At 40.5% G+C, this 14,359-nt stretch overlaps 1 protein-coding gene across 1 annotated transcript in view; it reads left to right on the top strand.

Moving 5' to 3' along the window:
* The window catches only part of MTA3 (metastasis associated 1 family member 3), a 147,518-nt gene that overhangs the window by 97,665 nt on the left and 35,494 nt on the right, over positions 1-14,359 (top strand). Inside the window, exon 9 of the mRNA XM_081797296.1 lies at positions 7,439-7,627. Coding sequence (XP_081653422.1) covers positions 7,439-7,627 — 189 coding nt within the window. The remainder of the gene's footprint in view (positions 1-7,438; positions 7,628-14,359) is intronic.

Raw genomic sequence — 14,359 nt, 5'->3', positions numbered from 1 at the left:
TTATTCTTCCTTTTAAATATATCATTAAGGCAGGAAATGAACTTTATTATAGTACTGTTATCTAATCTAGAGGCTTTAGTGAGATTTTCTGGTTGTTCCAGTTATGGTCTTTATAACAAAAGAAAAAAATTTTCCTGGTCCAAAATCTACTTGAGAATCATTTATTGCTTTTAGTTGTCACATCGCTTTAATTTCCTTCAGTCCTGAACAGTTCCTCATTCTTTGTCTTTCAGGACCATGGCACTTTGAAAGTACAGGCCATTTATTTTGCAGAATGTCCCTTAGTTTGGGTTGTGGTTATAATTAGATATAATTAGAATAAGTTTTTATTCTACTTAAGTCCATTTTGATCAGTTAAGTCAGGAGATTTTTAATTTTACCCTAAATTTTCAAATTTATCAATGTAATTTTTCATAGTATTCTTTAATTAGGATAATTTGGTAAGTCTCCAGTTATAACTAGTTTTTCATCCTGTTGTTTATATGTGTCATTTCCCATTTTTTCCTTGATAGTTGTACCAGATTTTTCTTTTTTATTGTCTAAAAGAATGAGATTTTAGTTTGGTTGATTTTTTTTTTTTTGTATGTTTTCTATTTAGGTTTTTTTTTTCCTGTTTATTATTTTCTTCCTTCTACTTTTCTTTGGGTTTACTCTGATATTCCTATTCCAGCTTTTTAAGACTGACTTTAGCCCATCAACTTTGTCTACTTTTTCATCATCAGTATTTAAGAATGTAAATGTACCTCTATATCCCCTATACTTTGATATGTAGTATTTTTATTATCATCTGGTTCTAAGTATTTCTTAGTTTACTTTATAATTTTGCATTTAATTGTGAGTTAATTTCCAAGGAAATGGGGTTCATAAATTTATCTTAATTGCCTTGGCGGTTGTGGTTGGAGAACACGTATGATACCAATTCTTTTAATATGTTGTGATGTCTTTTAGGGCCTGGAACATAATCCTCCGTAGGATTTTGCTCCCCAGGTCTTACCCAATTTTACCTCAGCCTAGTAAAAAGGAAGCTTTCTGTTTTTGTCCATTCTGCCATGTAGCAGTCTAGAAAATGCCTTCAAGGTAAAAGCTCAAGTCAGTGTGGGAGCTTACCTGTCATACTTCTTCCTGAATTATTTTAGCCTCCCCTTGCCTGCATTGGTTGTTCTTCAGTGTCCTCACACAATTGTTAGATATCTGTCTGGTTTGTGTCTAAAATCAGAGCCGGGGAGGGGAGGGGGAGAATTCCTAGCTCTGCTCATGCAAATGACACTTAGGGCCATGGGGTTGCTGTGGCCTGCCACCCTGTAGCTTTCTTGGGATAATATCAAAAGGTACGACTGCACATAAGGACATGACTCAGGGTGTCTTGTAGATTGATTGGAGTGAATGACAACTAAGTCTTTTTTTTTTTTTTTTAATTTATTATTTATTTATTTATTCATTTGAGAGAGAGAGAGAGAGAGAAACAGCATGAGAGGGGATAGGGTCAGAGGGAGAAGCAGGCTCCCCGCTGAGCCGGGAGCCCGATGCGGGACTCGATCCCAGGACTCCGGGATCACGACCTGAGCCGAAGGCAGTCGCCTAACCAACTGAGCCACCCAGGTGCCCGACAACTAAGTCTTAACACCTTTGATGATGAATGAGGGATTTTGATTTGAGTACTACGCACTGAAGCAAAAATTGAGAATGGATGGCATACTTCTCTTTTATATATAAAATGTTTTGCCTTGATCATAGTTTACAGTTTACTCATAAGAGTTTATATTCACCTTCTGCTTAGAAAAAACCATATGCTCATTAATTTTTAAATAGGTTTAGTGTTCTGAATGCTATAATTTGTGCTGGAGGTATACATGTAAAGTTTTTGTACAATGCTAACTTAAGTTAGCAAATCAATAGTTAGGATTGAATATATATGTGTATCAGTTACCTATTGCCAAAATAATGCTGCATGTTACAGGCTGGGTTTCTGAGAAACAGACTCGAAGATGGAGATTTGTATGTAGGAAATTTATTAGGAGTCAACACCTGTGGAAGAGAAGGGAAGGAGGCAAGATTGAACAGAGGAAGAAGGTGGGCTATGGTACAGTATGAATGAAGGCCTCAGCCAACTCCCTGGGACACTTGCAAGGGTTGTCCCAAATCAGGGTAACAGGTGGGACCTTTATATTCCTATATCATTGGGTGAAGGCTGCCACAGGAAGAGGGCATGACCGTGGGTGATGAATCTTTCTTAAATTGAGATCATTCCAAGGGGGACAGCTGAGGGCTGTCTGCTCACCGCACATCTAGCACGGAGTGAATAAGTTCTTCATTCTCAAAAGGGAAAACACAGGATTTATTACACTACCCAGTATTTCAGTGGCTTATAAAAACAAGCATTAATTCTTACATACTCCTGTGCAGATTGTCTAGGATTCTGCTGAACTAGACTGGGCCACTTTAGGTGCCCAGCTGCAGGATGAGTCGAGATCTGCTCCATGTAGATCTCATCCTCTGGTGAAAAAAGCCAGTAGCTCAAGAGGGCAAGTCCAGGCATGGAAACACATGCCAAGGCTCTATTATGTCACATATCCTGAGCATCTTACTTGCCAGTCAAGTCACATGGCCAGACACAGTATCCGTAGAGTAGAAGTATACTCTCCTATGGAGGTCCAGGGGAGGGAGTGAATATTTGCTGAATAATAATCTAGTCTACCATAGTGTGAGTCTACCTAATGAACAAAAGATGAGAATTTCACTGCCAAGATTTCATTGTCAGTCTTTCTCCTAAAATACTTCTGTTTGTCATCTCCATCTGTTATGAATGAGATGAAATGTGACAACACCTTCACCACTGTTTGGCAGAGAGAACAGCTTGTGCTGAGTTCTTAGGATTTGTTAAATTTAGATTTGAATGGATCTTGTCGTGTGTATCTGTATCTCTATTGAAAACATGGTATCTTTGCAAAGTATTTATCTAAGAGGGAAGACTTCCAGTTTTTTTACATTTAGTCTTTAAGTTGTCTTTAAATTGAGGTATACATAAAGTGTATTAAGTACACTTAGGTGCATAGCTTATAAACTTTTATATACATATACATTCATGTAATCACCACCCAGATCTAGATAAAGAACACTACCAGAATCCCAAAAGGTTCCCTCATGCCTCTCTTCAGTCAGTGATCACCCCCTTACCCCCTGCTTCTGAGGTAATCATTATTTTGACTTCTCTTACCAATGAGTGTTACTTTTCTCAAAATTCATCTAAATGGAATCAGCCAGGGGCCCCTGGGTGGCTCATTCAGTTAAGCGACCTGACTCTTGATTTCTGCTCAGGTTGTGATCTCAGGGTCCGGGAATCAAGTCCCGTGTAGGGCTCCATGTTCAGTGAGGAGTCAACATGAGATTCTCTCCCTCTGCCTTTGCCCCTCCTCCTGCTCACACGCATGTATTCACTCTCTCTAGAATAAATAAATCTTAAAAAAAAAAAAATGGAATCAGCCAGTGTGTTCTTTTACATGTGTAGCTCTTGGGAGTTTTATTATCTTACTGATAAACCACATGTCATATGTAAAACTCCCGTGTCTTAGTCTAATTTTGAGAGTCTTCACTTGATGTCTCAGTCTGTGTTTTACTTACAGCTCTTTAGGGTAAGATCAAACTGTATAAAAGTCCATTCAGAAGGATCCACCTATGTGTGTCAGAAAGATGGAATTAATATGGACTCCTAGCACATAATGTGATCCTCTGGTTGCCTTTGTGAAGTTGATCATCACTGTCAATAAAATTATTCCCTAGGAATTCCACAGTGCATACGTCTGATGAGATGTTTATTTTCTACACATACTGATCACGACGACACTCTCCTCTGAGCTGTGTTTCAAAAGTGGGCTTTGGGGGTTTCATAGCCTCCAGTCAGCTGTAAGTTGGACCCATTCTTTCCGTTTGATTTGTGACAGAGCAGGACTTAGCCTTCTGAATGCAAATGCTCATTACTTCAGTGTTCAGTAACACTCTGTAAAGAAAGAAACCTTTAAAACAATCGAATCAACAATCTTATCACTTCACATTTTGGTCATAATCACTTATAAAGGGTATGATATTACTTTGGTTCTTTGAAACCTTATTAGATAACAGCCTATCGTTTTTAAAAGTGCCTGTAAGTAAAGCTTTTTCATTCATCTCACATGAACAAAAGACTGAAAATCCTTTCATGCTTTGAGTGGCTGGAATAATATCAGCTGAGAAAAACTCATTTAATTTTGTGACTTGGTTTCAGAGCACCTGTTAATTATAAAAATTACTTCTCCCTCCTGAGGAATCTCAGCAGCACAGTTAATTTGTGTAATTATTGATTTGGAATACCATTGAATCTTTTTCAGTTTTATTACCCATCGTAAATGTAGTTTCAAAAAGAATTGTTTATAGTTAATATATTATTAATTGAAGGGATCCCTAAATGCTATTGGACTTTATTTTCACTTTCATAGATCAGTTATCTAGAAACAGTAATTTCAGGGACGATGTAAACGTGTTTAGCATTGTACAGAAGTACAGTTAAACTTGAATCTGTCAAGTGAGAATGTTAGCTAGAAAAGTGGAGTTCAGTTGATTTTTTTTTTTTTTAAAGATTTATTTATTTATTTGAGAGAGCAAGAATGAGAGAGAGTACATGAGAGGGGGGAGGGTCAGAGGGAGAAGCAGGCTCCTCACTGAGCGGGGAGCCCGATGCGGAACTCGATCCAGTGACTCCAGGATCATGACCTGAGCCGAAGGCAGTCGCTTTAACCAACTGAGCCACCCAGGCGCCCTGGAGTTCAGTTGATTCTGAAGTTTGCAGAGCACAGGCAAAGAATAAAGATCAATTCTAACATTTTTGTAACCCTTGCTGCAGAAGGGTGGTAAGAAATTCTCTTGAAAATTGAAGTTGTTATTCCATGATTGTGACACATACAGCAAAAGACTATACACGGTCAGTGGTCTTAGCTGTGATTGTAACTAGGGAATAGGTAATGAAATTCCTACTTGCTTTTGTTTTGTGGAATCCAGCGATTTATTTAAGAGAGATGTTAATCCTTGTTAAAGCAGTTAGTTACTATACCTTAAACATGTCTGTATGTCCTAAATCCCATCTTTAGCTCTGTCAGCAAATTCCTATTCTAGACCCTTTTCAATGTCTTAATGTATCACAGTGTAAATATCTCTTTTTTAAAAAAAGATTTTATTTATTTATTTGAGAGAGAGAGAGAGCCAGCATGAGTCTGGGGGAAGGACAGAGGGAGATGCAGAGGGAGAAAAGGACTCCCCACTGAGCAGGGAACCTGACGCACGGCTCCATCCCAGGACCCTGGGATCATCACCTGAGCTGAAGGCAGACCTCCAGCCAACTGAGCCACACAGGAGCCCTAAATATGTCTTTTTAATGCATACTGTACAATAACTCTTTCTTCTTAGTAGATGTTAGTTGATATTTGAGCTATTTTTATATTCTTGTATGAATAGGGAACTCGCAAGCTAAATTGTGAGAGCCGTGTTGTAGTGTAGATGTGACGCTCTCCCCATTTTGTGAAAATTTCATAAGATACTTTGTGTACAAGGTGCAGTCTTGGCTTTCATGCGTTAGAAAGTTTAAATAGAACTAGTTCTCACTTGGGAAGAATTTGGTCACCTTGCCAAACAAACCTGGGCCACACCTATATGCTTATGCAGATACAGCAGAGCCAATCATCCCGTTTTGCAGTTTTCCTGCTGCGCATACAAATGTGCATACATGTTATGAATGAATCTCTTTCTCTCTGGTAGAAAAACCATCTCAAGTTTTTCAAAGCTTAAAGTTTTGGAACCTAGGGGCGCCTGGGTGGCTCAGTTGGTTAAGTGACTGCCTTCGGCTCAGGTCATGATCCTGGAGTCCCGGGATCGAGTTCCGCATCAGGCTCTCTGCTCGGCAGGGAGCCTGCTTCTGCCTCTGACCCTCCCCCCTCTCATGTGCTCTCTCTCTCTCATTCTCTCTCTCAAATAAATAAAATCTTTAAAAAAAAAAAAGTTTTGGAACCTAAGTTTATTCACTGCTTCTGGGAAGCAGTGGGAAGAAGAATTTTTTAAGTAAGCTAGACCCAAGGTACTTTCGCAGAAAGCCAGATATATTATCCTAATCTGCCTTTCTTCCTTTCAAATTACTCTTCCTGTCACTGTCTCTTGAAATATATAGGAAACCCATGCCAGCCTAGCTGATTCAAGCAAGGCTGGTCATCTCTTCTTGGTCTTACAGAATCCTAACCAAGTTACTGTTTTTACATGGATATGTACTTTTGTTTTGCTTAAGATGGATGTGTAGTTTTCTTTTGTGTCACCTTCGTTCTCAGTTCTGTTTTCTATATCTCTCGTTCTTAGGACATCATTCTCTTAATCCAGCCTGAGAATATTTTTTTCTCTGTCTGGTACATAATCTGTTTTTTCCTTGTCAAAGAAGGCTGTGTCAACCCTGTACAATAGCTGAAGTGATTTTGGCACTTTTAACCAAGAGGATGGTGAAACTTACTGGCTTCCCAGTGTAACACTGAGAGGCCCTGGCTCTTCACGGTTAGGTTACTATAACGAATGCATTTTAAAAAATACACATCTTATAAGGTACGAATCAGCATTTTCTTAAAGCAATAAATGATACTTTATTTTTATTTTATTTTTTTAAAAGATTTTATTCATTTATTTGACAGAGAGGGAGAGAGCACAAGCAGGGGGAGCAGCAGACAGAGGGAGAAGCAGACTCCCCGCTGAGCAGGGAGCCCAATGAGGGGCTCGATCCCAAGACCCTGGGATCATTACCTGAACTGAAGGCAGAACCAGCTGAGCCACCCAGGTGCCCCAGAGCAATAAATGATATTTTAAATAAGTATTCTGATGTTTAAATTTTTCTTAATTTTGTTACTTAAAAAAATAAACACCTAAGGGGGCGCCTGGGTGGCTCAGTCGTTCAGCGGCTGCCTTGGGCTCAGGTCATGATCCCAGGATCCTGGGATCGAGCTCCCTGCCCAGCAGGGAGTCTGCTTCTCCCTCCCTCACTCCTCCTGCTTGTGTTCCCTCTCTCGCTGTCTCTCTCTCCGTCAAATAAATAAATAAAATCTTTAATAAAAAATAAACACCTAAGTATATTAGCGTTAATTTTAAGTGCGTCATGCATTTTATTTATTTATTTTTTTAAAGATTTTATTCGTGAGAGAGAGAGAGAACACAATCAGGGGGAGCAGCAGGCAGAGGGAGAAGCAGGCTCCCTGCTGAGCAAGGAGCCCGATAGGGGACTCCATCCCAGGACTCTGGGATCATGACCTGGGCCGAAGGCAGACACTTAACCGACTGAGCCACCCAGGCGTCCCGCATCATTCATTTTAGTATGTCTGTTCTTAAATAACCTAGTAAGTTTGCGTTTCTAGCTGATCTTTTTTCTCCATTTTGTTTTCTTTAGTTTCATGCTATGGATACGTTGTATCGGCACAGCTATGATTTGAGCAGCGCGATTAGTGTCTTAGTACCACTTGGAGGACCTGTTTTATGCAGAGATGAAATGGAAGAGTGGTCAGCCTCCGAAGCTAGTTTATTTGAAGAGGCACTGGAAAAATACGGCAAAGACTTCAACGACATACGTCAAGACTTCGTAAGTAGAAAATTGAAATAAAATGTTGGGATGGGAATATTTTTGTCTTTATTAAGAATCTGATAAACCGTTTAGCAAGCGCATGACTTAGGAATTTGTATCTGCTCCACATGGAATGAAGGCTGGTCTTAGAGCCTAGGGAGAAATTGACATTTGTTTTGGGAAGTAATTATAAGACCCAAGGTCAGGAAGCTCTAAGTTCCAAGGTTAAAATATGGATAGCTTTTCTGACCTTTTGCACTAAATATTTCTGAGCTCTGCTTTTTAAGTTTGTTGCTCTCCCTTAGACCTTTTACATTTTTCTAGTTATTTTATTAATTGTTGAGCCTGAATTTGATGTGGACCTTTAATACAGAAACAACCTGTACCAAGCAGAGTAGGAAAGTACGCTTTATAGGTTTTCAATCCTTGACTCCTCTTAATGATATGTGGTATCTTACTTGGATTTTATTTTATTTTTTATTTTTTTATTTTTTTATTTTTTAAAGATTTTATTTATTCATATGAGACACAGAGATACTGAGAGAGGGAGGGAGAAAGCATGAGCAGGGAGAGAGGCAGAGGGAGAGGGAGAAGCAGGCTCCTCGCTGAGCCAGGAGCCCGATGTGGGGCTCGATCCCAGGACACTGGGATCATGACCTGAGCTGAAGGCAGACACTTAACCATCTGAGCCACCCAGGCGCCCCTCTTACTTGGATTTTAAATACTAGATAATCTTATCTACTATTATGTACTTCTTTTGTCTTTGTATTTATGGAATCGCTCTTTAATTAAGCTTATAATCTCTTTGTATGGGGGAAATTTCTATTTGAGTAGTCCACAGATAGCTTTCTGTGGCAGTCATGCTTTCTAGATTATCCAATTTGTTGGTATATAATTGTTCATAGTAGTCTCTTGTGATCTTTTGTATTCTTGCAGTATGAGTTGTAATGTCTACTCTAGTTTTCATTTCTGATTTTATTTATTTCAGTCTTCTCACTTTTTTTCTTAGCCTAGTTAAAGTTTGTCAATTTTGTTTATCTTTCCAGAAAAGCAACTCTTAGTTTCATTGATCTTTTCTGTTGTTTTTCTAGTTTATACTTCATTTATTTCTCCTCTGACCTTTGTTGCTTCCTTCCGTCTGCTAACCGGATACACTCTCTTTCATTGATTCTTCCTTTTTTTCACTCTAACCAGATAATTTCTAATGACGTGTCTTTGAGTTCACAGATTCTTTTCTCATCTTGGTCATGTCTGTTATTGATGTTCTGTATTGCATTTTGCATTTAATTCATTGTATTCTTTAGCTTTAGAATTTTTGTTTTTATGATGTCTTTCTCTATTGAGCTTATTTTGTTTATTGTTTTCCTGATTTTGGAGTCTATCTCCTGATTTCAGTTCTATCTGTATTTTCTTTTTTTAAAGATTTTATTTATTTATTTGACAGAGAAAGAGAGCACAAGTAGGCAGAGCGGCAGGCAGAGGGAGAGGGAGAAGCAGGCTCCCCACTGAGCAAGGAGCCCAATGCGGGGCTCCATCCCAGGACCACGGGAACATGACCTGAGCTGGAGGCAGACGCTTAACCGACTGAGCCATCCAGGCGCCCCTCTATCTGTATTTTCTTGTAGCTCACTGAGCTTCCTTAAAACCTTTATTTTGAAATCATTATCAGGAAATCATAGATTTCTATTTCTTTGGGGTCAGTTACTGGAAAATCACTGTATTTCTTTGGTGATGTCATGTTTCCTTAATTTTTCATATTTCTTATAGCCTTGTGTTAATGTTTGTGCATTTGATTGAGTAGGCACCTCTACCAGACTTTACTGACTGGTTTTAGTGGGGAGAGACCCGTCACCTGCAGTGGGTACAAGGGTGTTGGAAGGGTGGGTATGATGGTTCCAGCTCTTGGGAAGGCCCATCAGCTTCATCAGCTGAGGTCAGTGTCAGTTAAATTGCAGGGGTCTTCAACAGCCAGCACTCCGGGTATCTGCAGCGGCAGTGAAGGCCTTGGGGTCTCTGGTGGCAAAGGCTGCTGGGGACCTCCTGATCTCTTTCTCTCCCATGGGATATATCATTGCCAGAGGGATCCCTGTTGGCATTGGACCTGGCTTTGGAGGACCCTTGCCGTGGCAGTGAGCATGAGGCGTGAGCGTGCATGGAGCAGCTACAGAGACAGGTGTGGAGCATGGAGGCTTCTAGAATGACAGCAGTCTGGGGTCTGGTGTGCCGGCCAGCAGTGTCAGTGCTGGAGATGTGAGCACATGGGGAGCAGCCGTGGAATCCAAGTCTGAAGTGTGGGTGCGTGTGGAGCAGCTGGGGTCCTGGGGTCCTGGGTGTGCACAGGGTTGGAGGTTGGGGCTGGCAGCCCTGTTCCTGGGGTGGGGATGCAGCAGTGTCTTCTGGGAGGGGTGCAGCAGCGTGCCCCTCTCTAGGAGGTCAGTATCAGCAATGGCTGCTGGTTACCTCGGTGGCAGAAGCTGTCCGTTTCCTCTGCAGAGCAGGCTGTTGGAGTCCACGCCAACAAACGCTGCAGAGTCCTCTGCTGTGAACGTGGCAGGGACTCTGAAGCTGTCCTGAGGGCTGTTGGGTTCCTCTGCACAGCAGGCTACTGGCGACCACAGTGGCACCCACTACGTGGTTTATACCGATAGCCTTTCCCCTTCTTTTTTCGTGCTTAGCCATTTCCAGATGTCTCAGCTAAGCCTGCCTCTGCAGTGATCCTTTCTATGTGCTTGTTCTTCGTTTTTTGCTCCACTGTGTTGCCATAGCTTCTTACTTGACTCTTATTACATCCATCCTCCCAGAGCTATTTTCATTTGTCCATAGCTGTCAGATACAAAGACAGGTATCTCCTACTCCTGTGTCTTGCTGACCACTTTCTCCTTGTTCATTTTATCTTGAGTTGTCTAGTTTATTGTCATAAAGTGGATCATAATCTCCTATTACCCTTTGAAGGTCTTTGGGATGGAGCTGTAGTGATGCCCCCTCTCACATTCCTGATACTGGTAATTTAGCTCTTCTTTCTCTTTTCCTCATCAGTCCAGCTAGGAGTTTGTCAGTTGTATTATCTTTGCAAAGAACCAGTTTTTTTTGTTTGATTGATTTTTTGTTTGTTTGTTTCATCAATTTCTGCCTTTATTGTGTCATTTCCTTTCTTCAGCTTGCTTTAGCCTTAAGTGCTTTGTCTTTTCCTAGTATCTTTTTAAGGTTGAAGCTTAAGGTTGAAACTTCCTTGTAATGTAGTCATTTGTTGGTAGTATATGTTTGGCTGACAGTGATTTTAGCTTTTTCTCAAAATCATCTTACTGTCTTCTTTAACAAAAATGTTATTCTTGGGGCGCCTGGGTGGCTCAGTCATTAAGCGTCTGCCTTTGGCTCAGGTCATGATCCCAGGGTCCTGGGATCCTGCCCCACATTGGGCTCCCTGCTCCGTGGGGAAGCCTGCTTCTCCCTCTCCCACTCCCCCTGCTTGTGTTCCCTCTCTCGCTGTGTCTCTCTCTGTCAAATAAATAAAGTCTCTCAAAAAAAAAAAATGTAATTCTTTATGGAACTCATTTTTTTCTTTTTCAGTACTCTAAAGATGTCTCTCTGGCTTACATAGTTTCTGACGAGAAGTTCCTGTGTATGTAAATGTTTCTTTGTGCTCAAGATTTTCTCTTTATTATTACTATTTTTATTTTGTTGTTTTTTGGCAGTTTTACTACTACAGTGCTCCTGGGTATGGTTTTCTTTGTAATTATTCTACTTAGTTTCCAAGAGCCAGGATCTGCTGTTTGTGTGTTAGTTTGTATGATTTATATATTGATCTATCTTCCAGTACACTAATTCTTTTCTTTGCCATGTCCAGTATACCGATAAACTTGTTAAAGGAAGTATTCAAATATGATAGTATATTTTGCTAACATTTATATTTTATTTTTTATACTTTTAATCTGTTTAAATTCCCCATCTATTCACATGTGCTGTCTTACCTTTTAAGATCCTTTAATATATTAATCTAATCTGTAGGTGGGCCAGGTTTGGATTTGGTTGTTGTTCTGTTTACCTTCAGGGTACCCACTGTATTGGAAGGCCTGACATTTCATGTACTGCCTTGACATCTTTGAGCCTCACTGGGCCCCAAAAACTTAACTTTGAGTTCCACTGCTCTTGCCAGATATGCCCCCCACCTCCCGCCCCCCACCAGCGGGAAAGGCTCCCCATCTGCCTAGTTCTGGCATCTCCCTCCTTCAACCTTTTGGGTTTCACTTCCCTGCTAGCCCACAGAATTACTCAGAGAAGCCAGTCACATCCTCCCATGGGAACCCTCTTCAGAACCAGGGCATACCTCACCCTCTTGTTACACAAAACCTCACTTTCACAGCCTAGTGACTCACTGTGGCCCTACAGGGTGTCGTCTTGCCCTGGGCTGTGAGTAGCTGTGACCAATAAACCACTGTCAGTCTCTTCTCTTTTGTCTTCAGTGTTGTGTGTTGTCCATCTGGCCACCTGATACTGTTTTGAGGGGCGGGTCCCTCCCTCCGTGAAGGGGTGAATAGGAGGTGATCTGAACATCCACAGACTTCAGATTCTTACCTGCGCTTGTTGTGGGGCCTGGAATGTGGGAGGGCTTCTTCAGTATTCCTGTCTCAACCTTAGCAGGCCCTGTGGTACAGGGCCTCTCTCCACATTTTGATAAGTTGTGTTTTCATTTTTGTTCCTTCAAAGTATTTTCATTTTTCGTTCTGATTTTCTTTTTGACTCATGGATTATTGAGAGGTAAGTTCCACATATTTGTGATTTTTTTTTCCATATATTTTTGTTACTGAAGTCTAGTTTAATTCTGTTGTGATCAGAAAACATACTTTGTAAAAAAAATCAAAATTGTACATTTTTGACGTGTGATTGATTCTGATCATAGTATATGTTCCATTATGGTGAATGTTCCATGTGCTCTTGAAAAGAAGAGATATTTTGCTATTTGGTGGAATGTACTATAAATGCTATTGGGTCAAATTTATTGATGGTGTTATTCAAGTCTTCTGGAGCCTTACTGATTTTCTTTCTACCTGTTCTATTGTTGAGAGAGCAGTATTAAAAGTTTCTAGCTATGATTGTGAATTTTTCTGTTTTTCTTTTTTGGTTATAATAGGTTTTTGCTTTAATTATGTTGAATCTGTCTTACTGGGTACATACATTGAGCATTGTTATCTTCTACTAATGAATTGACCCTTTTATCTTTACATCATGCCTCTTTATGGTAATATTTCTTGTGGTGAAGTCTACTTTTTCTCCTATTAATATAACCACTCCAGTTTTATTTTATTGATTACATGATATATCTTGTTTCCATCCCTTCATTTGTATCTTATTTATATCCAGAGTAGGCTTTTGTAGACTGAATATAGTTGGATCTTTTGTTAAAAACCAGTCCAACAATCTCTACCTTTTATTGAATTGTTAGACCATTTACCTTTTTTTTTTTTTAAAGATTTTTATTTATTTATTTATTTGACAGAGAGAGAGACACAGCGAGAGAGGGAACACAAGCAGGGGGAGTGAGAGAGGGAGAAGCAGGCTTCCTGCGGAGCAGGGAGCCCGATGTGGGGCTCGATCCCAGGACCCTGGGATCATGACCTGAGCCGAAGGCAGACGCTTAACGACTGAGCCACCCAGGCGCCCCGACCATTTACCTTTAATATCATTATCAGTAATGTAATTTTTGGTTTAAAACCAATCATGTTACCATTAACTTTCCATTTGTCCCATTGTTCTGTTCTTTCCCCCTTTTCAAAATTATTTAATTAACTAAAAAGATTTTATTTTACTTTAGAGAGAGAGAGAGTAGGGGGAGGGGCAGAGGAAGAGAGAGAGAGGCAGAGAATCCCAAGAAGACTCCATGCTGGGCGCTGGGTGGCTCAGTCATTAAGCGTCTGCCTTTGGCTCAGGTCATGATCCCAGGATCCTGGGATCGGGCCCCACATCGGGCTCCCTGCTCCGCGGGAAGCCTGCTTCTCCCTCTCCCAGTCCCCCTGCTTGTGTTCCCTCTCTCACTGTGTCTCTCTCTGTCAAATACATAAGTAAAATCTTTAAAAAAAAGAAGACTCCATGCTGAGTGCGGAGCCAGATGGGGGGCTCGATCTCACGACCCTGAGATCACAACCTGAGCCGAAACCAAGAGTTGGACGCTTAACCAACTGAGCCACCGAGGTGCCCCTTTAATTATTTTTTTATTCCAGTTTTATCTCTACTAGTGGCTTACTAATTAAACTTTTATTTGTTCGGTGGTTTACAATATGCATCTTTAATGTTGTACAATCTACCTTCAGTCAAATCCGCTTAGATCACATAGATTATAAGAACCATGTGACCGGGGCACCTGGCTGACTCAGTTGGCAGAGCATGTGACTCTTGATCTCTGGGTCATGAGTTCAAACTCCATGTTGGGCGTAGCGCTTACTTAAAGAATGAGAGAGAGAGAAAGAATGAACGAACCATGTGATAATAAACTTCTAGTTCCTCCTTCCCCTTCTTGCACTTTTTTTGTCATACATTTTACTTCTGCCTATGTTCTAAATCTCACAGTGAATTATTACTGTTTTTTTCCTTTAGACAATCAGTGATCTTTTTAAAGAGATTTTTAAAAATATCTTTTTTCCCCATATTTACTTATGTATTGTTATTTATTTTTAAAAATGTTACCATTTCAGGGCGCCTGGGTGGCTCAGTTGGTTAGGCGACTGCCTTCGGCTCAGGTCATGATCCTGGAGTCCC

Source organism: Leptonychotes weddellii, chromosome 10 (assembly GCF_054177405.1).
Source record: "Leptonychotes weddellii isolate Sample4059 chromosome 10, ASM5417740v2, whole genome shotgun sequence".
NCBI classification, from domain to species: Eukaryota; Metazoa; Chordata; class Mammalia; order Carnivora; family Phocidae; genus Leptonychotes; species Leptonychotes weddellii.
The sequence above is the reverse complement of the archived record's forward strand: the minus strand, read 5'-3'. Positions and strand labels throughout refer to the sequence as shown.